The sequence below is a fragment of the Nyctereutes procyonoides genome, unplaced genomic scaffold (assembly GCF_905146905.1).
Source record: "Nyctereutes procyonoides isolate TBG_1078 unplaced genomic scaffold, NYPRO_anot_genome, whole genome shotgun sequence".
Taxonomy (NCBI): domain Eukaryota; kingdom Metazoa; phylum Chordata; class Mammalia; order Carnivora; family Canidae; genus Nyctereutes; species Nyctereutes procyonoides.
In genome coordinates, this window is record NW_026575126.1 from 26,797,311 (window position 1) to 26,823,098 (window position 25,788).

At 35.3% G+C, this 25,788-nt stretch overlaps 1 protein-coding gene across 1 annotated transcript in view; it reads right to left on the reverse strand.

The window, feature by feature from the left end:
- Nucleotides 1-5,925: 5,925 nt before the first annotated feature.
- The window catches only part of PLPPR5 (phospholipid phosphatase related 5), a 126,124-nt gene continuing 106,261 nt past the window's right edge, over nt 5,926-25,788 (reverse strand). The window contains exon 6 of the mRNA XM_055339342.1: nt 5,926-8,724. Within this exon, the coding sequence (XP_055195317.1) occupies nt 8,692-8,724 (33 nt within the window). The 3' untranslated portion in view covers nt 5,926-8,691. The remainder of the gene's footprint in view (nt 8,725-25,788) is intronic.

Genomic DNA, 25,788 nt, shown 5'->3' on the forward strand with positions numbered 1-25,788 from the left:
TGTCTTATGAATTTCTCACTTAAAAAATACCAGGTCTATATTATCTGCCTTATCTAGTCTAATATACAAGTTGATCTTCCTTAGCACAAAGCACCAAAGAACAATGAAAGCAATCTAGTTAAAACAGCTGAAATCTTCATGGTGCTGAAGTTTTACATTCAATCATTGCAATTTAGGATCTCAAAAGTTTAAACTTCATTTATAACAAATTGTATTAACATTACATATGGTTATATGCTAAAAAACATTTTCTAAGAGAGCAAACATAAGCTGACATCTATTTGAGTTCTTGCAGATCATGCCTTAAGATAACATCTGGAAATCTCATGTTACACATTCTTATTTTCAGTAGTGGGAAAAAAAATAGCCTGCCTTAAATATACTTACCCACAACAAATATATAATCATTGCCCCACTTTACTGATCAGATGGCTTGAAATTGAACCATTGAAAGACATCTGAAATCAGTAGCACAGCAAATAAGTCAGAGTAGCAGCAGTGAAAACATCTATCACAAAGCCCACATATTTTATTTGAGAGAGTAGAGTCCACTTTATCCTAATTGACTTAGTTTTACATATAATAACACCCTTGTTATCTGTGTTCCACTGGCACCCTTCCGTTTCTTGGTGAGACATTATAACTATAGAGGATGAAATTTTAAGAGAGTGAGTAAATAGCTGTTGTGGACTGAATTGCATCCCCCCCCATTCATATGTTGAAGCCCTGACCCCCAGTGTGACTGTATTGGAGATGGAGCCTTTGAGGAGATTTAACTAAGGTTAAATGAGGTCATAAGAATGGGCCCTATTCTAACTAAGGTTAAATGAGGTGACAAGAATGGGCCCTATTCTGATAGAACTGGTGTCTTTGTGAGAAGAGGAAGAGACACCAGGGCTGTTTTTCTCTGCATGTGTATGAAGGAAAGGCCATGTGAGGACACAGAGGGAAGGCAGCTGTCTCCAACCCAAAGAGAGAATCCTCACCACACACAGCCTTGATCTTGGGCTTTCAGGCCTCAAAATTGTGAGAAAATAAATTTCTATGGTGTAAGCCACTGAGCCTGTGGTATTCTGTTGTGGCAAGCCTGAGTTGACTAATACAGTAACATACTAAAAGCAGGTCAGAAGGTTGCTGAGAGAGATTTCAAGATGAGAAATAATGAAAATTAACAGCAGAGGGCAGAGAAAGCTCTAAGAAGGTAAATAGGAAGAAAAATCAAATAAATAATCCTTAGAGCAAGGAAACACCCTCCCCGCCCCCGCCATATAACATCATAACTCAGCATACCTCCCAAGAGCTTTACTTTATTAGAGCACCAAAAAATGATTCCTGCTCAAAAGGCGGTGTGGGTTAAATTATGTGTATTTATTTACTAAGCCAGAATATGTGCAATATAATTTAGAAAGATTACCTACCCTATTAAGCTTGAGTTATTTGGAAAAAAAAATCACTTTTCCTGATCTCCCTTCCACTCTTCTTAGTGAATAGTCTAGAGTTGAGATGGCACTCTAATACAAATACGTTTCTATCCATTCATAAGATCAATATTTCTTAATTTGGCCATAGAAACTATGTGACCAAATAATTGCAATACAAAGAGATCTATATAATAATGAACAAATATGGGACTACAATTATGTTGTGTATTAACAAAAATCATAAAATATTTATTTTAAAAAGAAAGCTTTTATATATATATATCCCTATAATGGTCTCTATATGCTTCTATATATAATATCCAGCATATATACATATACACATATGCTTATATACATGTAGACAGTCTTTACTTTGTACAGTAGGGTGGGACCATGAACAATAACCTTGCAACCTGAATCTGTGCAGAGATCATAATAAGCAAAGGGAAGAGTTACAATTTATCTTTTATCTTTAAATTTTTTTGTCAAAATATTAAAAACTTTCTTACTGCCAGTTTTAAATGTATAAGAAATAAAAAAATAGCAAAACTAATATGGATTCAATACACCATAGTTTAAAGCATTAGGAACACTGAAAAGAAATGCTTTATTTCTTTATAAAAATTTTATTCAGAGCAGTTTGAACAGTTCTTGCCTTCTTCCTATCATATTAACTTATGACACAGAGTATTATTTTCTATGTCTTGGTTAATTGTCATATTCCTTTCTTCATTTGGATCAGCTATCAATATTTTATCGTTTTTGCCTTTTAATGTTGTAGAATATCTCTAAGAGTACCATTAGTGTAAAGTTGGGTTGTTTTTTTTTTTTTTTTTTTTGGTCCAAATCACTTTCTCTGAGACATCTTCATCTTTTTCATCACAAATTCTTTTCATTTTCATTAATAAAGTCACTTTCCCTCAACTCTCCTAGCTGTTCAGGCGAACAGTGTTCAGTTTCAGTTGCTGGTGGCCCAGCAGGTGTGTCTCTGTGTCTTTAGTATTTCAAGATCAAAATCAGGGATTCAGAATAAATATCAAGGCTTCTGAAATGGTATGGATATGATCTCCAACAATGGTGGAGGTGTCAACATTTTCATAGCCGCTAAGTCTTCTACAACCATTTGTATGTTTGATTTGGATTTCATGTTCAGCATTATCACCTTTTCTTCTTTGCTGCACTTCTATCTTTGTTGGCTAGTTCCTCCTTTTAATTATGCTTTTAAAAAATGCCACATGGGGATGCCTGGGTGACTCAGTGGTTGAGCTTCTGTCTTAGGCTCAGGGCGCGATCCCAGGATCTGGGATCAAGTCCCACATCGGGCTCCCTGCAAGGAACCTGCTTCTCTCTCTGCCTATGTCTCTGCCTCTCTCTCTTTGTATCTCTCATGAGTAAATAAATCTTTAAAAAATAAAATTAAAAAATGTCACATGAAATTATCACAGGGAGACAAGGAGTTAACACAATTGCATGAACAGAATAACAAATGTGCAGCGACCACTGGCAGACTCTAAAAATGTGACATAATAGGTCACTGATCATAACCCACATGTGTTATTTACATAGTGACTTGAGAACAGAAGAATTAGCACCAACATTTTCACTTTATGCAATAACTCATAGTTATCATACCATGGTAACTAAAATGTGAATCCTGTTGCTGGGAGAGTGGTGTTACTTAACTAAACCATGTCTTAGTTTGGGCTACTGTAACAGAAGACCACAGACTGAGTGGCTTGAAAAATAATCATTTATTGTTCTAGAAGCTGTGAAGTCAAGGTTAAGGTCCTGGAGATTTAGTACTTGAGGAAAGCCATCTTCCTGGTGTGTAGACACCTGTCTTCTCATATATCACATGTCAGAGAGCAGAAAGAGAAGAAGACAGTCTTCTTATGCCTCTTATTATAAGGGCACTGACATCAAGAAGGGCCACCCTCATAACTATGACCTCATGACCCAAATTCCCCCATCTCAAAATACCATCACATTGGGGATCTAAGCTTCAACATATGAATTTTGAGGGACACAAATATTCAGTTCAAAAACCATGGTAACTGAAATTTGTGAAAATAAAAATTGCACAAAGTAGATACATACAGGACATACATACATACATGCACATAATCAATCAATCAGTGAATCATAACCTGGCTTTCTATTTCAGTTATTCTTCTTCCTTCTTCAGGTCTTATTCTTTGGCTTCAACTTTTTTCCTATTCTTTCTGCTCAGATGCTTTTCTCATTCTGTCTCTTCATTTTCTTTTAAAATTATGACTACTTCCTTTATTACTATAGGAGAAGACCTAGGGAGGTTTTCTGGGAAAACCTAGAAGAGCGCCAGCAAGTTCCCCATCACATCCAATTAAGAGCTTGATGGGCAGTTCTTGAGCCAGTTTATCACAGAGACATTTTTTGCGGTGTAGTTGGTGATGGGTGGGGTGGACATTTGTGTTCAGATACAATGTATTTGCTTTCTATTGTCATTTGTGGGTGTCTTGTGCTTATCAGAAAAAAATCTGTATTAAATAAGGTGAGGAACTCAATTCAAGGGGGCACTGCTTAAACATGTATAAGGTGCACTAAAATTTTATGGTACATGGAATGCAAAATGGCTCTTATTCTCCACCCATCTTTGTGTCCACTTCTTTGCATGTGACTTTCCAGCTGCTTCTATAATCCTTGAACCTGGGCTGGCCTTGAGACTTGCCTCTGCCAATTAAATGAGACAGAAGTGACAATGTGCCAGTGCCTGCATGCTTCTGCTCTGTCTTGCCCTTCCCCACAACTCCCATGAAGGACCTTAGCTAGCACAAAGGGAGGGTGAGAGACCATGCAGAAAAAAGTTCAGTGTCTCAAGTGAAGCCACCCTAGATCAGCCGACAGCCAGCTGAGCCCCATTATGTGAAAACGTCTAACCAAGATCAGCAGAACTACTGGCCTGATTACAAAGGCATGAATGAGCCAGCTGAGACTAGAAAAAAGGATCCAATGAACCACAGATTTGTGAGGATTATTGGAAATTAGAGTTTCTTAAATTCAGCAATAGCCAAATTATACCATGTTGTTTATGGAGGCAATGCTTTTTCGTTAACCTTAGCTGTCACTGTAATCTATGAAAATGTCCTTTGCTTTGTCCTGAGAGTAGGTGGTTAGCTGGCTAACCCAAGCCAGTTCTCTCATTCTAACTTTAAACAGACCTCTTAGGGTACCATCAGTTTTGGGGCTGCTGAGTTGTTCAATCTGAAAAGACAGGGATCATGTCTGTCTTTCTGGCCATGTAGTTTAGTGGGCACATTGCCAAATTTCCAGTGTGAACCAGTCAGTAAATATGTGCTGAATGGAAGAAGGTGGAAGGACCTTCTTAAGTAGGAGCAATAATACCTCTAGGGAAGCCTGATTAATACCCAAAGTGTCTCACTAGTTTGGAAAGATCTTTCTTTTTCTAGTATCAATTTAAAAATCTCTTTTTCCTCCCGGGAAGAGAACAATTTTTCCTCTTTTGTACAATTATAGTGTTTCAGTGCAAAGCAAAAAATGGACACACATTTATAAATGCAATAATATAAGGTAAACAAGAAACAGGATGGTGTTTGTGAGGATGACTCTTGGTAAGGATGGCATCTTTGAGATGGGAACTTTACGTTTTCATCTGAATGCTAAAAGGAGGCTGTCTGTCCACCCCTGTGTATTTTCTTATCTGGAGGGTCCTTACGAGCAAGGCCACAGATTTGAAAATGTCAGTCTGAGTTTAGAATTTAGATCCTGTAATCCATCCATGGTTCACAAAGCTTGGGGTGGGGGGAAAAGACATCTTTTTCTTATTAACCTTGATCATGTCCCAAGGTTTACCAGACTAAGAACCAGCTATAAACAAAAGAAGGACAGTGAAGACGAATATGAATACTCTTATTTTCTTCTTAGAAAAAAATCTCTCACTTAAAATCTGGAAGAAATGTCCTTAATTGATGTTTTTAAAGGAACCCAAAGTCACAACCTGCATTTCAAAGCCCGTGTCTGGCAAATTGTTAAAAGATTAATGTTTCTAAGGCAAAAATAGAACCATTTGTTATATGTCCAGGGAAACTTCTTAAAACATGCAATCAAAATTTATAAATGATGTCTGAAAGGCAAGAACAAGATCATTTACATTCATTCTTTAACACCTTGCTTCTACATAGGAAGCAAATTATGTAGTAGTTCATATTCCTGCTTGGTGTCAGATACTTTCAGGGGCTTCTTTGCAAATAAGAAGGTGGCAAAGATCCCAAGGTGGCCCACGGCATTTGGCTGCCCAGAGAACTGATCTGATGTCAACCACTGTGATCCCTCTGCAAACATTCCCCAGTCATTCTGACAATCTGACTTCTATCACACAAGTATTCTTTGTCTACCCCAAGAAATGATTTAGAATGAATGAATGAATAAAACTTATTTTTTTAATTTTTTAAATTTTATTTGAAAAATACAATACACAGCAGAGAATTATGTCCTCCCCTACTGCTCTTTCACAAAGGAAACTGTATGGTAAATGTAACTGTGATATTTGGCTAGGATAGATCCTGAGAAAAGAGAGGCCCAGTTAGAAGTGGAAAAGACAAGGTCTGTCAAAGAAGGTTCACCTCTCTTTTAACATAAAAGAGCCTTTTAAATAATCTTAGGAATCAGATAGAACATGTGCAGAATTTCTGCCATGCAAACAGAGACTACTAAAATTTTCAGGCTGACCAATTTATACTGCTGGGCCCCAAGTGAGTAGAATAAAAAGATGTCTTTATCAGAAAAGTATGTGTTTGCCTGCTTTTACTAGACTATATATGTACATATTTACAAATTAATATTTTCTTAAAGGTGGTTTTCATTATCTGCAGTTATAGTATCATAGTTCAGGGCTCTGTGCTGGCTTTTTGCCTTTATGCATGTGTATCTTTTTATTCTTCTAAATTTTCCTCATGGCAGGATCATTCAATGCACAATCTTAAGCCCATAACATTTAATATGCGAGATGATCTTATTCAGATCCTGGATAAAATCTGGGTTTCTGAGGAATTTATAACTCCTGTATTCAGACCTGGTTTAGCAAGGTGCAAAGACACAACATTTACACATGAATATATAGCTAAGGCTTCCAACAGGAAAAACAATCCAAACTGGCTCCTTGGAAAACTGATTCTGGAACCTATAGAACTAATTTGACTCCAGAAGTCTTACTGGTAATCCTGCCTCTGAAAACATTACAATCATCCTTTTTCACTTCCATTCCCTGTAAGTGAATTTCCCATTACTGTTATTGCCTTAAAAAAGTCATTAAAGTGGATCAAGGCATTCGAACTTTTTTATATTTTAAATTTCCAATCATGCTGAATTGCTATATAGAAGTCTGAATTTGGTAGAAATATGGATTTTCTGCTTTTGACCCTATAAAAAGTGTTTTAAGTCCCATATTGGTGGAAAAGAGCAAGTAAAATCTATTTGGGGAATAATAGACAAGTCTTTGGTTATATCTATTTGCTGATTTCTGTTGAAATTACAGAGAAAATGTAGTTTTTTTTTAATACTGTCAAGGTGAGGAAGAATCATTTCAGTCAATTAACTACTGCTCATATAAGACAAAGCTACTCAGGGTGGCTTTAAAGATTGAGAGGTTATGGTAGAGGAGTACATTTAATGGTGTAATCATAGCCTGGTTCATCTTCCTTATATTCACATGATTTCATCCTTAATTTCATTTGCTCAGTGAGGTACGTCTTTTGGGGCCTCTACTGAGAGGTGGGGTGTAGAGCACAGGGGTGAGGGTTGCAGGACAGATACCTGATTTGGGTTTCAACTTTACAAAAGACCTCACACCTAGACTCTTGACATTATTTTTAAAGAAAATTAAAAATAGGTTACCATATAATTGCATATTTGTAAATTGTTCATTCTTAAAACATAAATGTTTAGAATACAGCATAGGTCTTATAACTCTATTTTGATATTTCTTCATTTTTAAAAAACATAGGTAGTTGTCCAGGACTCTACTGACCTCTGAAAGGTTTTGATGTGTCCAAAATGATACAACAGCTGTGGTGTATTCGAAAAGAATACAAGTTCGGGGTCAGAAAACCTGAATTTAAATTTTAAGTGTCTCCTGCTAGTTGTTTGGAATTAGGCATATTATCCACCTTGCCTTGGCTTTATTTTTAGCATTTATAAACTAAAGCCATTTTCAATTATTACACAGGGTTACTATATGGATTAAGTAAAATTATAAATAAAAATGTCCTTTGTAAACCATAAAGTACTATACAAATGTGAAGTAAAATGTGTTAACCACATTTCTGGCATTTACAGATTTAAATTTATGTGTCAGAGTGTGGTTCTTTCCTGTTTAAATTATGTGGAATTCTGACTAGTAAAAACCCTAAGAATGGAGACATTCACCCTTCTTAAGACACTTTATCAGTGGAAAATTGCTCAATACATAGGAACCACTGCTAGATTTTGTCACTTAAAATATCCTACACACTGCCTACATTCAAAAGCTACAAGTCAACAATTAAACCACAGTTGTCAGGAACAAAAGTCCAAATAAATAATTTTTAATTATGATACATTACTTATTACAGTAAAAATTGGCATTTTCCCCTTCAAAAGCAGAAGCACCAGTCTTAGAATGTATAGTATGAATGGTATTTTAAGTGAAATATAGCATATTATTATGTGCAAACATTATTTTAGTATAGACCATACTTTCTAAAAGTAAAGTAATTTCACACACTGAAATCTGTTAGAATGGAAATAATGTCATGCTGAAAAATAACATAAAAACCCCCATGACTTTCAAAGTCCACTTCAAATGAAATGTGGTATACTGCTAAATAGATATATGAGCAACTAAAAAGCTTAACTAGACTGAAATGGAGGGAATTTCTTATACAGGATGACTTGTGTTAAGGTTTCTTTTCACACAGTATCAGTGATTCTGCAAGAAACTAATGTGTTTTATTTAAGAACTAATTTTTTTCATTGGGTCGTCATATTTTATTTAACACCTACTTTGTGCAAGGTTTTGTTGTAGGTGCTGGGGATACAGAGAAGAAAGACACAGTCCTGCCCTTGAGGAGCTCACAGTCTAGTGGGGGAAACAGATAAGTGGACACTGGTTTTAAAATTATAAAAATTATTAGACAACTTTATAAATTTCTTTTGTAATCAAACAAACTTTGGGTGTTATGAGTGGATGGTGAAAAGGGATGATGTCCAATGTAGTGACAGACCATCTTCTTCAATATCATGTGACTTCTGCAAAGGCGGTGATATGGTTCTGGAAAAGAGAAAGGAATTGCAATGTCAGAGTCCTGGGAAAATTGGCTTTGAAAGATATTTAGTGCTTTACAAATGACCATTAGCTTAATATAATCCGTAGCCCATCTACGTTTAAGTTGCAGAAACATGCATTTAAGTTCTATGTATTATTACATACATTTAATGGCTAATTATAGATTTTATTCAATATTCTTAATTCACCCAATAGATTAAGGAATCGTGGTCACAATTAACACTGAAATGTGGAGAGATGAAAATGGTAATCCCAGACACTAATATTCTGCTTACTGGTAATGGAATTTTAATGCTGAGGGTTGGAGGTTCACATTAATTGCTCCCAGTGAGACAGTTGGCATACAATGAGTTGGTGAAATGCTCAGACTGAAAGGCATTTGCTGGTTGACAAAGATCTGCTTAAACACTTCATCTGTTTTCCAGTTTTATTTAGAAATAATGGACATAAATCACTGTGTAAGTTTAAGGCATACAGCATGATGGTTTGATTTACGTGATGTGAAATGATCGCCCCAATAGGTTTAGTTAACATCTATCTTCTCATATAGATACAACTAAAAGAAAGGAAAAAAAAAAGGAAAAAAAATCCCTTGTGCTAAGAACTCTTGGGGGTTTACTCTTTCGTGAACTTTCCTAGATGTCATACAGTGGAATTAGGTATAGTCATCATGTTGTACATTACATCCCTAGTACTTATTTACTTGAAAGCTGGAAGTTTTTATTTTTTTACCATCTTCCTCCAATTCCCACTTCCCACACTCTTCACCTCGGACAGACAAATCTCTTCTTTTTTCTTCTTTTTTCTGTGTATGAATTTAAGTTTTTTGTTTTTGTTTTTTTTAGGATCTACATATAAGTGAGATCATACAGTATTTGTCTTTCTCTATCTGACTGATTTCATTTAGCATATGCCTTCAAGGTCCATCCCTGTTGTCATGAATGGTAGGATTTCTTCATTTTTATGGCTAAATAATATTCCTCTGTGTATGTGTGTGTGTGTGTGTGTGTGTGTGTGTGTGTACACACCACAGCTTCTCTATACATCTCTCCATCAATGGGCACTTAGGTTGTTTCCAGGTCTTGGCTATTGTAAATAGTGTTGTTATCAACATGAAGTACAGATGTCTTTTTGAGTTAGTGTTTTTCTTTTGGCTATATTCCCAAAAGTTGAATTGGTGGGTCATATGACATGGCTGCAACAATTTACAATTCTACTGGTGGTGCACAAGGGGTCCCTTTTCTCCACATGCAAGCCAGCATCTGCTATCTCTTGTCTTCTTGATGATGGTCATTCCAAAAGACATGAGGTGATATCTCATTGTGGTTTTAATTTGCATCTCCCTAATGGCTAGGGATGTTGAGCATCTTTTCATATGCTTGTTGGCTTTTCATATATCTTCTTTGGAGAAATGTCTATCCATGTCCTTTGCATATAATATATATATTATATATAATATATATATTAACCTCTTCTCAGATACATGGTTTGAAAATATGTTTTCCCATTCCATAGGCTTTTTAACTTTGTTAATGGTTTCTTTTGCTGTGCAGAAACTTTTTAGTTTGATGTAGTCCCACTTATTTATTTTTGACTTTGCTGCTTATATTTTAGGTGTTCTATCCGAAAGATAATTGCCAAGACTCCTCAAGGAACTTCATTCCTATGTCTTCTAGGATTTTCATGGCTTCAGGCCTTACATTCAAGTATTTAATCCCTCTTGAGTTAATTTTTCTAAGTGGTATAAATATAGGTTGTTTTTTTTAAATGTTTTTTATTTTCTCTTAGATGTGTATTTATTTTTTTAAAAGATTTTATTTATTTATTCATGAGAGATGCAGAGAGAGAGAGGGAGAGGCAGAGACAGAAGCAGGCTCCATGCAGGGAGCCCAATGCAGGACCCGATCCTGGGACTCCAGGATCATGCCCTGGGTCAAAGGCAGGTGCTAAACCGCTGAGCCACCCAGGGATCCCTAGGTCCAGTTTCATTCTTCTACATGCAAATATTTGATTATAACAGCATCATTTACTAAAAAAAAACCTACCTTTTCTCCACTGAGTGTTCTTGGTTCCCTTATCAAATATTAGTTGACTATATATATGGTTGGGTTTATTTCTTAGCTCTTGATTCTATACCATTGGTCTATTTGTCTCTTTTTATGCCAGTACTATACTGTTTTGATTATATTAATAACTATTGTGTTATAGTATAGTATCAGGAACTGTGAGGCCTTTTTTCTTCTTTCTCAGAATTTCTTTAGCTATTTGGGGTCTTTGTGATTCCATATAACTTTAGGAGTGTTTTTTTTTTTCTAAATCTGTATAAAGTGCCATTGGAATCTTGATAGGGGTTGCATTGAAACCACCGATGGCTTTTGGTAAGGTAGTATTCATATTTTAACAATATTAATTCTTCCAATCCATGAACATGAGATACCCACTTATTTGTGTCTTCTTTGATTTCTTTCATCAGTGTCTGAGAGTTTTCAGAGTACAGATCTTTCACCTCCTTAAATTTATTCCTAAGTATTTTATTGTTTTTGATGCTATTGTAAATGGGATTGATTTATTTTTTAAAAAATTGTCAGTGAATAGAAATGCTACTGATTTTTGTATGTTAATTTTGTATTCTGCAACTTTACTAAACTCATTACTTAGATCTGCTTTTGGTTGAGTCTTTAGGATTTTTCTCTTATAAAATTGTGTCATCTGTAAATAGAGTAAATTTTAATTTTACTACTTCTTCCTTTCTAATTCTGATACTTTTTTTTTTTTTTGGCCTAACTCCTCTAGCTAGGGCTTCCTGGACTATGTAGTGGGAGTGGTGAGAGTGGGCATCCTTGTCTTGCTCCTGATCTTAGAGAAAAAGTGTTCAACTTTTCATCACTGAGTATGATGTTAGCTGTAGGCTAGGTATATGTGGCCTTTATTATGTTGAGAAACATTCCTTTCATGCCTCATGTGTTAAGAGTTTTATTGTGAATGGATGTTGAATTTTGTCAAATGTTTTTCTCTATTAAAATGATCATGTGATTCTTTTCTTTCATTCTATTAACATGTGGTATCATACTGATTGATTCACATATGTTGAACCATTCTTGCATCCCAGGGATAAATGGCACTTGTTTATGATGAATGATTCTTTTAATGCACTGCTGAATTCAGTTTGTTAGTACAAGTATACCTTGAAGATATTGAAGGTTTGGTTTTAGACAACCACAACAAAATAAGTATCACAATAAAGTGAGTCAAAAGATGTTTTTGGTTTCCCAGTATATATAAAAGTTGTATTTATTCTATACTGTAGTGTATTCAGTGTGCAATAGCATTATGTCTAAAAAACAATGAACATACCTTAATTAAGAAATACTTTATTGCCAAAAAATGCTAGCCATTAGCTGAGTTTTCAGTAAGTCATAATCACTGACCGCAGATCACTGTAACAAATATAATCATAATGAAAATGTTTGGAATATTGTGAGGATTATCAAAATGTGAGACAGTGACATTAAGTGAGCAAATTTCATTGGAAAAACAACACTGATGGACTTGCCCGAAGCAAAGTTGCCATAAACCTTTAATTTGTAAAAAATCACAGTATCTGTGCACTGCAATAAAGAGAAGCACAATAAAATGAGGTAGGCCTGTGCCGTATTGGGAATTTTAACATGTATAGACATCAGGGATATTGGCCTTTGGTTTTCTTTTCTAGTAAATCTTTTTCTGATTTTAGTATTAGGATATGTTCACCTATTAAGATGAGTTTTAGAATGTTTCCTTTGATGTTTTGGAAGAATTTGAGGATTGCTATTAATTCTTTAAATGTTTGGTAAAATTCACCAGTGAAACCATCTGGTCCTGGGCTTTTCACCATTGGGAGATTTTTGATTACGGATTCAATCTCCTTACTAATATTAGTTTTTACAGATTTTCTATTTCTCCCTGATTCTGTCTTAGTAAGTTGGTGTATAGTTGTTCACAGTAGTTCTTATGATCCTTTAAGTTTCCATAGTATCTACTGTATCTTCTTCTTCATTTATAATTTTGATTTGAGTTCTTTGTCTTTTTTTCTTGGTTAGTTTAGATAAGGGTTGTCAATTTTGTTTACCTTTTCAAAGAACCAATCCTTAATTTGGCTAATATTTTCTATTGTTTTTTTTTTCTGTTCTTTAATTTATTTCTGCTCTAATCTTTATTGTTTCCTAGCTTCTACAGCTTTGGGCTCAATTCATTCTTCTTTTTCTCATTCTTTAAAGTGAGAGTTAGATTACTTGGGATTTTTCTTGCTCTTAATATAGGCATTTATTGCTGTAAACTTCCCTCTTAGAACTACTTTTGCTGCATTCCACAAGTTCTGGTATGTTGCATTTCCACTTTCTTTCATCCCAAGAAACTTTACTTCTCCTTTAACTTTTTCTTTGATCTATTTGTTGTTCTGGAAAGTGCTGTTTAATTTCAACGTATTCATTAATTCCAGTTTTTTTTCCCTGTTATTGAGTTCTGGTTACATCCCATTGTGGACAGAGAAGGTCCTTGGCATGATTTCAATCTTGAATTTGTTAAGACTTGTTTTATAGCCAAACACACGGTCTGTCTTAGAAAAATGTCCCATGTGTGCTTGATAAGAATGTGTATTCTACTATTGTTGGATATCTGTATATATCTGTTAGATCCACTTGGTCTATAGTATTCAAATCTGCTATTTCCTTACTGAGTCTCTGTCTGGAAGACCATTGTTGAGAGTGAGGTATTAAAGTCCCCAACTATTACTGTATTACTGTTTATTTCTACTTTTAGCTCTATTAGTTTTTGCTTTATATATTTGGGTGCTCCAATGTTGGGTGTATAAATGCTTACAACTGGTATATTTTATTGATATATTGACCCCTTTATTATTATATAATGACTTTTTTATTTACCATTTTTAGCTTAAAGTCTATTTTGTCTGATATAAGCAGAGCCATCTCTGCTCTTTTTTAATTGCCATTTATTTGAAATGTCTTTTCCCATCCTGTCATTCTCAATCTCTGAGTGTCTTCAAGGCTACAGTGAATCTCTTACAGGCAGCATATAGTTCGATCTTTTTTAAAAAAAAATCCACTCAGCCATTCTATGTCTTTAAATTGTAAAACATAGCTCATTTATATTTAAAGTAATTGTTGATAGGTAAAAATGTACTATTGCCATTTTTAAAAAATAAATCCATTGTTCCTTGTTTTTATCTTGCTGTCATTTTAGTGTTTTGATGTTTTTTGGTACCAGGATGCTTTAACTTCTTTATTGTGTTCCTTTGTGTTAATTTCTACAGAATTTTCCCTTGTGATTACCTTGAGGCACATACAAAATATCTTAAACTTATAACTTATTTTAAACTGATAATAAGTTAACTTGTGGAGAATTTATAAACTTTATACTTTTATTTTTCCTCTCCTTCACGTTTTAGGTTAGTGCTATTACAAGTTATATGTTTTCTGTTGTGAAATAACAGATTATCATAGTTAAGGTTATTTTTACTATGTTCTTTTTTTAACTTTTAAACTAGAGTTTTAAGTGAATTAGGTACCATTGTTACCATATGGTAGAATCTATAACTACATTTAATTTTATTTATTTATTTATTTATTTATTTATTTATTTATTTACTTACTTATTTTTATATTTAATTTTAATGTGTAGTTCACTAAACATCCTAAAGAGGGTTATTCTGAATTCTTTGACAGTTCATAGATCTCTATGCTCTTCTCTTTGCTCACTGGAGGAGCTGAAGGCTCCTGTGGTCTAGGATTCTCTCAGTGATGTCTTGTTCTTAAACAGCTCTTGGTGATTCTTCTTGTGGGCAGTGGGGAGCAAAGTCAGGAGCAACCTGTTGTCATTGTGGCAGTGTCACTCCAAACATTTCAGTCTTGAATTCATGAATCAAAGACTGCAGACTGCAATTTCTGTTGTTTCCTTCAATTATAGAATTCCTTGCAGGGCTTTCTTCTCCTCTTCTTCCTCCCTCTCCTTTAAAGCAATAGAGCTATGCCCCAAAAACACCCTGTGGAAGAGCTACTATTTAAATGGATTCAGATATGCAGAGGGCCAGATCATGGCTTCTGAAATATTGCAGTGGAAAATTGATATGACATAATCATGTTACATATAGGGTTACATCAAGATGTAAAAAACTTGAAAGCCCCAACCAATAAGAGCAGCATTACAAAAGGATTTTACCATCATATTACCTGCTTGAAGTGTTTTTCGTAGTAGTTTTCCGTATTGACTCTTCTTAAGTCAAGGACATCATAAACAGAATTTCATGTAATGAATGCATGCCATGAAATTTCTTCCATGTATATGTAGAACTTTTCAAGTTAAAGAATCTTAACTAGTTAAAACACTCACAAAATGTGTGTGAAGAAATTAAAACTCATTTGCACCAAATTTAGGCATATTAAACCAGAATCAGAAGAATATCACTGACTAGTGCTTACAGCATTATTTTCCAGGTCTGACTCACTTAAACCTAAAGAAAAACAGTAGGAGTCAGTAGTGAGCAGAACATACTGCCTTTTTCACTAACTACCAAGCACACCTAAGAAACTGTAATTTCTCGTTTTAAAAATGCAAGATGAAAACATTGGGGAACTCAGTAACTCATCTCTGAGTCTTCTTGATTTTCTCTTACAAAAGCACAAGCATGACTTTAGGACAAAAAGGATTGTCAGAGCTTTATGATGCACTGTGATTGGATAAAAGCCATCAGACCTGTGCAAACAGGACATCATAATTTTATTTCCAGTGGCCCTGTGGGAACTTGAAACCTGTGAACTGAGAAAATACAATCTGATACACAGTGTTTCACTACAAAACTGGCGGGGGTGTCGTACCTCTGGACAGGACCTAGCACATAGTAATTGCTGGAGAGATGTTAAGATATAAATTGAAGATTAACCGGTCAGTGGCAACGGTGGGTAGGAAAAGAGTGAAAAGGTGACAACAGAAATAAAGGAAAGGAGACAAAAGAGAGAAAATGGTTGGTGTTCTGAAGGCCACTGGCCCAAGTAATCAAGTGTCTACACGGCCCATTAATTTTGCTGAAGATGATCTTAAGTGAAGGAGACGACCATCACCTTGGAAGGTAGAACTGAAATATTAAAAGACCTTAATAAAACAGAGAAAGTATCAGAAACAAATCACTAATAATCAGTGCAAAGCAGGACAGAAGCAAAGGAAAGCCAAGTGACAAGTGCAAGCTGAAGAGAGTGACAAAGAATATTGTGGTGGATGTAGGGCTATCTGTACACTATGATCTAAACCCTAGAGAGGGTTGCTAATAATACACAGAGGACAATAGGCTGGAATTGAGATGGTCCCAAACAGGGGTGTAAGGACACTTAAGATATATGGCATCAGATGTGTATCTCGAAGTGTACTATGGAGAACTAGGAAATACTGGGTTCAGTCTGGGCCTTTAAAATCATGTTTCAGTGGTCACTGGATTTTCCTTTCACTGCCCATCGAGTCCAAACAATATTACCCTTTGCATTAAGCTAAGTCATTATCAAGTTAGACTACAGTTTCCAGACCTACTACATTTTTAGATCCCAACTCTCGCTCTTTCCAATTAGCACCCTTTTAGTTTCACATCACATTTAAGTTTAAACTTCTGAGATGATTTTTTTTTCTGTCTGACTGGAATTAGAAGGATGCTGCTTGCGGCTTATCATTTAAAGGTTGGCATTAGCAGAGAGATTAAACAGATGAAAATAAAACATTAAAGTGACTGTATATAGGGAAGAGAAAATTAAAGGGAAATTTAATAATAGGTTTTAAGTACATGAAAGGAGTATACAGAGAGCATGGGGGCCGTCTGTTCATCAATTTCACTAAGAGCAAATGGACTCACACCACAGAATGAAGGAGATGGATTACTTAGCTGAGTAACATTTAAAAACTAAGATTAAATCTCTTTAACATAGGGGTGATTTTTCCCTGAAGGAATCTAGGGAAAGTACAAGGGTAATTATTTAAGGTCTCTACCATCCCTAAAACACTCTGATTCTATGTTATAAAAATTACATTAGCAACGTATGTAAATGCATAATTTGAAATATACACATGGCATAATTCCTATGAAGGAAGTTATGGTAGTGCTCACTTCCAGTCAGCGTTTTTCTCAGTGATAGAAAAAGCCAGAATTGCATTTATTATTTTTAGGTCACCTGTCTTGAGAAATGCGTTTCTTATGAGGCAAAACCAGGTAACGAGAGGTTTCCCCTTTTAATCTGGCTGAATTCTTAATCTGCAATATTAAATCCTATTAGTAGATAATACTGAAAGCATGTAGTAGGCAAACTAAAAATTCATGCATAATAGTTTAATTCAGAGTCACATGAAGAAAGTGGTCAGGTCTTTGATCAGTGCAATTACTGCTTTTTGCACTATACACACAGAGGTTTCTAGTACAGATGGCAGAGTTTGAGCTCAAGAAGTTGAAGATTAAAAGGTGCTGCATCCATTAGAAAGTGTTCATTCAAGTCCACAGCAAATCAGAGTGCAAAATACCGAATCCAGTCCTTGAGTGCAGAGGTCCCGTGGAAAAACAAGCACTTGTTTTTGAAAAGTAGTTTTGGATTCTTAAATTCGGTGAATTCTAAAGTCTATATAGTATGCCAGTTTTTGAAGCTCTAAGTTCTACATAAAAATCTCTATTTTACTATTTCTTCTATACTTCCCTTTGTAGAAATTACACTTATTTAAAAAGATGTTATTTAAAACAAAACTATCATCAACTTACGACAATGTGGAGATGACATGTCACTTGACAAGACATGCCACTCACCATTTCCCTTTAAGAAAATATGAGGGAAATGTAAAAAGAGCACTTCAGATAGGAAAAACAAAAAAGCCATTATTATTACGGGCTATTTAGTTGAGGAATGCCAAATTCCCATTAAGTAAAAAATTTAAAAAAATACATTTGGAAGGTAAAATAATAACATCAATAGTCAAGTACCTCGAGTTTTGGATGTAATAGAAACCTGCACAGAAGGACATTTTCTGTATTTGCCTTAGCTTTGCAACCCAACTTCAAGGCCAGTGCGCTCTAGCGCACATACGTTTATTGCCTTAATTGAAGATGTTCGCAGTGGCTTAGTCCCAGTATCCAGCTGAAGAGCCTTGCAAGACAGTCTTTAAAGGACCTTCCCTGTGAAGTTTCTTCTTGACCATTCTCAATGGGTTGGATTCGGGACACCTACAAAATGTGTTTTATTCATTATTTAAATGCTTATTTAATGTGGACTGACTGACTTGGACAAAGTACTAGTTTACTTCAAGTTCTATGTTGTTCTATTATTAGACCAAATGCTGAGGCTAAATACCATTCCAGTTTCTTTCTTTCAAGATGATCATTAAGAACTTTTCTGTTCTAATAAGAGGTTGTCAGCAATCAGCTCAGGTTTTTAACCTGAATATAAAATGAGATCTGTGCATAGGATGTCTTTAATTCAATGATTTATGTCTTCACCTCTATTGGTAAGGAAGCTGTGTGGTACAGTGGACTCTGTGGTCAAGTAGTAGGAATGTCAAGTGTCGAAGGTGGGCTTCACAACAACTGAAATTTTCACAAGCAAGTTAACCTTTCAGAGAGACCCAACTTTCTCGTCTGTGAAATGGAAATAATAATACCCATTTGAATGGATTCTTGCTAAGATTAAATGAGATTATATGAACCAAGTTCCTTGTCTCTACTCGAACATCTATAATTTTCTATAAAGACAGGGTAACAAGATGAAAAAATAAAAGAAAAAAGAAACAAAAAGCACAAAGAGAAAGAAATACATATATATTATAGCTGGCTGGAATTTCACAATGTTGTAGGCTACAATTCCAATATCCACACAAACTTTAAAACCAAATGTTTCTTATAAGATTGGTGCAAATTCATTTGGTTGTGAATTGCTTTGAGACAATTTATATTCTAAGGTGTGAGGTAATTTATGCTGTGAGGTAATTTATATTTTATGTTGTACTGCAGAAATATTCATCTTTGATTACAAAGTGCTGCCCAAGACCCTGCTTGTATAACAAAATACACAGTATTTTCCCCTAAAATATAAAATATTTTGAATACTGAAAAAATCTAGCACTAAGGTTTAGGATAGGGAATCATGGTCCTATAATAATTAACAATTCTGATGCTGTATAGATGCAGCCTACATTTATTTCATCATGGGAGGGTAAAGGAATGCCATACTCCTAAATACTGGCCCTCTGTATTTTACTATTTGCTTCCTTTGTTTGTTCATTGTGTCCCTGGAGGGAGACAAAGTGGGCACATGAGAGAAGGAGGGAAAGGAGTAATACTTGGAGCATGTGCTCTAGGACCTTTGTCACATTCAGTTTTCCTCCTGGTAGATTGTGAAGCTGGTATTTTCAGTAAAAGAGAAACAATGTTAGGTCTGCTTGAGAAGAAATTACTAGAGAACCTCAAACTTAGGCTGTGAAGCAGATTGAAAGATGCTCAACAGTTTCATGTTTTAAGAAGTTGGGGATATAAAGACATAAACGCTGAAATGTGATAAAACCAGGGTTCTCATGGGAAAGAAGATTGTTTTGAACCATTTCTTCCTCTACTGAGGTTCGCTTTTCAGCTCAGAGTTTTACATTCACTCAGAGCTTTGTTTCTATTCTGGAATTTCTTTTTTGTACTATTTGGAGACAGGGGCTAAAAGCTACTTTCTGAGAGAATCGTTACTCTCCAGAGGAAGAAGAAGTCTCTAGGTGGCTTTCACTGATAAGCTAATTAAACTACAGACAGCCCGGGCTTTTACTGGAGCATTAGCTATAGATCTTATGAAGTATTCCCAAGTCCCGAGGAGCCAAGGATTTAAGGCTTTCCACAATGAATGTTTAGGAGCACGGGTTCTCAATCTCGGCTGCATGCTGGAAAACACCTGGGGGCTTTAAAAAAATACTGACATGACACCAGAGACTTGGATTTAATTGGTTTGAGGCATGGTCTGGTCAATGGTAGTTTTAAAGGCCCTCCAGATGACTCTAATGCTTAGCCAATATTGAACACTACTGTTTCAGAAGATCTGCAGGCCCAGCTGAATCCAGGCCACAGCTGACTCCATATCCACATCACCTGAGGTGGCTGATACACTACAGATCCCCAGGCCCAACCACACCCAGGCCTACTGGATCAGAATCTCTGGGTGTGCATCCCAGAAATGTGCCCTTTGCACAAATGCTATAAGGGAAGGATTCCCTTTTACACCAGTCTGAGAATCAGTGTCTAAAGGTGTTGTAAAGTGATTAGTTAGCAATGTAAACACTGTCAGGTGTATTAAAGACTTTAAAACTGCTACCATTTTTGGGATCCCTGGGTGGCTCAGCGGTTGAGTGCCTGCCTTTGGCCCAGGGCGTGATCCTGGGGTCCTGATATTGAGTCCCACATCAGGCTCCCTGCAAGGAGCCTGCTTCTCCCTATGCCTGTGTCTCTGCCTCTCTCTCTCATGAATAAATAAATAAAATCTTAAAAAAAAAAAACTACCATTTCTCTGGTTAAAAGAGCACTGCTCTAAAAAGCAATAATCCTGAATGATTCCCACTGAAAATAAAATTGTTGTGTTTAAAAATTTCTGAGAATAACTGGACATTATATTCCTTGCTTAGAGCAAGTGCAGAAAGGTGTTGGGATCTGCAGCAGAGACTGGGTTTCACTGTAACTCAGTGTCTCCCGGCACAATGACATGAAGCTCCATGTGAGTCTATTATTATTAATGGACTTGCGTACTTGGTGGATGCGGGTATCCATATTCTTTATCTTTAGTTTCTTAACCTCCCTAACTCTAATGACCTGTGGCACATGCTCACAACTATATTCCCAACCATCAACCACATTGAAAATGTAAATCCCCAGGGCACCTGAGTTACTCAGGTCGTTAGGCGCCTGCCTTGTGCCCAGGTCATGATCCCAGCGTCCTGGGATTGAGTTCCACGTCGGGCTCCCTCCTCAGAAGCCTGCTTCCTCCTCTCCCTCTGCCCCACCTCTGGCTTGTATGCTCTCTCTTACTCATATTTTCTTTCAAATAAACAAAAAAAATTTTAGAAATGTAAAACCCCAGTTTACCTCCTGTCCTACCTCCTTTAGACTACAAAGTTTCTTTGTCCATTTTTGAAATTTCCCAACCACTAATCTGTTACTATGCTCCAGCCCATCTTGTCCCTTCTCAATTCAATTTCTTTTACCCTCATTCTGGATCCCACCTGAACACTCTTTAATGGAACCCTCAAGTCTCTTGCCTCCATGCTCTTATCTCACCTGCCAAACAAAATCTTTGAAAAAGCTGCTTCCTCTATCTTCCTCATTCTTCTCTCTCCTCCTCACTTGGCTAACAACAGTCCTTCGGCTGTTCCTTGAGAGGATGCTGCAAGCATTGCTGTTTAGGTAGGTCACCCTCTATGCCCTCCTCTAGCACAGCTCTCATCACCCTGTCCCATATTTGCTCATAAGATTATTGATCTTCCCACTAGACTGTAAGCTCATGGATCCTGGGAAATGTACCATAGTGCTTCTTATTTGGTATTTGTTACATATCTCATATATTATAAATCTAATTACAAGTAAACTTTTACTACATATAACAAATGATAATAAGAAAGGTAACTCTTCCATAAATTGTACCCAGGCCTTGTTTTACACTGGCATTTTAATCTACCTAATTGGATTACTATTTCATTTTTCTTTAACTTTTTAAAATGCTTTAGATTTGCTATATAAGCGCCTCAGTGCTACTTGACAGAAGAATCAGAGGACATGGTAATGGGTCAAGTGCATGACAAATTCTTGTACAACCAGGAGCTGATTAAAACTCATTTTAAAACTTCTCTTTTTTGAGGACATGTTGTTGTTGAGCACTGGGTATTATATACAAGTGATGAATCATTAAATTCCACTCCTGAAACCAACATTACACTATATGTTAACTAACTCAAATTTAAATAAAAATTTGAAAAAAATTAAAACAAGTAAGTACATAAAACTTGCCTATTTTCACCAGAAGGTACCAGTTGGTAAAAATCTAGATGAGTCACATCAAGATTCATTTCAGAACCTTTCAAAACCTTAAGTATCATGAGCCATGACACAGATACTTTGGAACATTTTTGTAAAGGTAAATATACATTTACTATAAAACCACAATCCCTATTCCTAGGTGTTTATCCAAGATTTAGAAAAATATGTATGTACACAAAAACTTGTACATGGATTTTTATATCAGCTTTATTCATAATTGTGAAAAACTTAAAAAAAACTCAAATATCCTTCAATTGGTGGTACATACATATGACAGAATAATAGTCAGCAATAAAAAGGAAAAAAATAACCTACCCGTGTAAATTATAACATAAATGAATTTCAAATGCATTATGCCAAGTGGAAGAAGTCAGATTCAAATAGCTACAGACGGCGCACATCCATTTACACAATATTCTGGGAAAGGCAAAACTATGGGAACAGAAAACAGATTAATGGTTGCAGGAGTTGGGGGTTGAAGGAGGGGTTTGACCAACAAGGGAAAGGAAGGAACTTTTTAGGGTGATGGAAATGTTCTATAACTTGATTATGGTGATGATTATATCATGGTATGTACTTGACAAAAACTCATAAAACTATGTGCCAAAAAAAGAAAGAATTTTATAGAATGTAAAGTATGCCTTTAATACCCTCCCCTCAAATATTGAAACCATTAGCTACAATATGAACTAAGTCTAAAAGCCAAATGGTATCTAGGATTTGGTTTGTCAATTATTGAATTATTGCTTCAATATTTCATTGTTTCAAAAGAAAAATATAAAATATATGTATGGGAGGATATTTAAAAGATACAAATTAAATGAGGTACAACATTTATTTTTGACCTATGAGATTGGTGAGGATTATTAAAAGTAATATTCTCCATTGTTGGAGACATAAAAATATGAATCACACCAAAAGCCTGAAGAGTACTCATCCTTGTTTTCTGAGCATTTCCACTTCTATGAATATATCTTAAATAAATTATTAATGGAACTTACAAAGATATCTGTTTTAGAGATGTTAACCCTATTATTGTTTATAATTATGGGAAATTTGAAGTGGAAAGAATCTCCTATGCCTAACAAAGGTAGTGGTTAATTTATATGAATTAGAACTTTTTCAATATAATTGTGTAATATTGTATAGCAGAGTGATTATGAGCGTGAGCTCTTGAAGTGATAAATATGAAACATATTTGGAAATGGAAAACAGAAAATACAATTCTGTATTCTTGTTTCAGAACACATACCAGGTGTGTAACCTTGGGCAGGTTACTTAACCTTTCTATATCTCATTCTCTGTAAAACAGAAATAATAAGATATACTTAAATAGTTTCTATAAAAAATAAAACGAGGCCTGGGTGGCTCAACTGGTTAAGAGTCTGCCTTCGGCTCAGGCCTGTTCTCAGGGTCCTGGGATCAAAACCACATCAGGGCCCCTGCTAAGCAGAGAGTTTGCTACTCCCTCCCTCTGTCTCTCCCTCTGTCTCATGCTCTCTCTCACTCTTTGTCTCAAATAAATAAATAAATAAATAAATAAATAAATAAATAAATCTTAATAAATAAATAAGATGATGTTTAATGTGTGAAGTTCTTTGCAGACACATATTAAGCTCTCCTAAAGATTAGTTTTTATTCTTATGCTTGATATGAGTATTATATTTATTGATCTGTATTCATATTTTTGTTATACTGTTGTCGAAACAAAAGCAGACTACAGAAAAGAACATCCAGGAAAATCCCGTACTATATACAAATCCACATATAGACTCACGGGATCATCAAGGCTACTTAAGAAAGTGTTTCCAGGGCCAACTCAGTCAGTTGACTCTTGATTTCAGGTCAGGTCATGCTCTCAGGATCCTAAGATGGAGAGAGGATAGAGCTGGGGCAGTGGGCACCATGCTTAGTGGGGAGTCTGCTTGAGATTCTATATCCCCCTCCCAATGCATGCGCACACATGCATGTGCACATTTTCTCTCAAATAAATAAATCTTTTTTAAAAAAGAAGAAAAAGTTTCCAGTGATCACTGTGGTGGGATATGGATAGTTTCTATCTACCTTTGTTTTGCTTGCCAGACTTGACATTTTAAACAATATACACAAATTACTTGCTTCTTTGATAGAAACAACAAAAAATTATGGTTGTTTCATAAAACTGTGAATGAGTTCATTGTTTATTTTCCTAGTTTTATTAATATAAAAGTTTACATTTTCTCTACAAAAAGCGTTCATAGTGTCACGATGCTCTTGATCGGTTTTGAAGGCCTCCATACGTTTCTCTAGGACAGTCCACCATTTGGGAACAAATCTGAGAGAAGAGGGGAATGAATGGGTAGGAGCTGTTTCCTATGTATAATTAATTGTGTGTGTATCAAGGATTATTTTTTAATCTATCATTGTTTTATTCTCTCCTTAACTGCTGACTGCAAGAATCACATAATTTAAAGATGCAGTCATCAACTATATATTTATTCACACAAATAAGATGAGGAAGCATGTTTATATTCAAAGTAATTTATTGAAAAGTTGCTTTTATAAAAGGCCAATTTAGATAACTGAAAAAAATCTGGCTTTTATTCTGTATGTAGTATATTATGATTTATAAATAGTGTGGAAAAATACTAAATATATGGGAACATAAATAGGAAAAATGACATATGGCAAAGTAATAACAGAATGCGTTAGTTTTTCTAACCTAAAATGTTGATGTCTGTTGGAATTTTTAAGCTTCCCTTCTCAATTGACTTTTTTAAGCAAAATTAAATTTAACAAATGAGAACAGAGTACAGCATGTAAACACTCATTTACTTCAAATATTTTTCATTAGTGTTCAAAGCTTAGATCGAGGAAAAATGCCTAAAATATGAATATATTTAGTTTCACTAACTATTCCATTATCTGATCACTAATAAAATTGTTTTGACAAGGTCCTATATAACATTTATATACAGTTCAGCAGTTCTGTAAAACAAAGATTTGCATTATAGGAAAGCAACTAAATCTTAAATAGATTGCCGTAGTTATTCATGCACAGCATTCTGAAACCTCAAAGGAATTTATCACAGAGAGCACGTAATGCATAATCATATTTGTCTTGGCAAGAAACCACAGGATTGTTTTGCTATTGCTATGACACTAATGTATGCAAAATTTTATACTATAATATTTTCTGCCACTTGTGCTATGTAAGACATAGAAAATCTGTATAAACTTTTAAGTCTATGAAATACATCTATTGGACTTTCCTAGTCTGAGATAAGATGAAAATCCTATTAAGGGAATCATATTATTGAAGGTGGGAACTAACTTGTGCTAACCACCTACAATGCACCAAGAAGTTTATTTGTGATCTGTTAATTCCAACAGTTACCCTACAAGGAGTCATTATTGTACCAATTTTTCAGTTAAGGAGGAATAATTTCTTTAATCCCACCTAGTTATTAGGTAATCAAAAAAGGCTTTAAATTCAGGATTTCCTGCTGTAAAAGCCTGGCTCTCCATTTGCCCCCCACCTCCACTCAGCCTTAATTTCAGCTCAGGCTTCTCCTTGACCCTTGTGATTTTATAATCTGCAAAACAGTAAATGTAAAGGTCAATGCATATGCTTCTCATTGTGAATTCTCTTAGAATGTTCCTATGCATATTATTTTCCCTTGCAATAGCCATGGGAATTAAACATGGTAATTTCCATCTGTAATAATACACACATGACATTTTTAGATTTTTGGAACTGTCATCATGGCTTACCACTTTCATTTAGGTGATAGTTCTGTTAATCAGGGTGTGCTTTTACACTATGAGCTTCTTGGGTAGTGTAGGTTGGTGAAAAGTCCCTTACCTAAAATACAAAACTGTAATCCTGGAAATTATCCCTATCATTATCTTCCCTTTCGTGTTATTGGCAAAAGGGAATTCCTTTGACTCACTTGATAAGATCACTTAAACCTAAGAAAAAATAATGCCTAGGTTTAGAT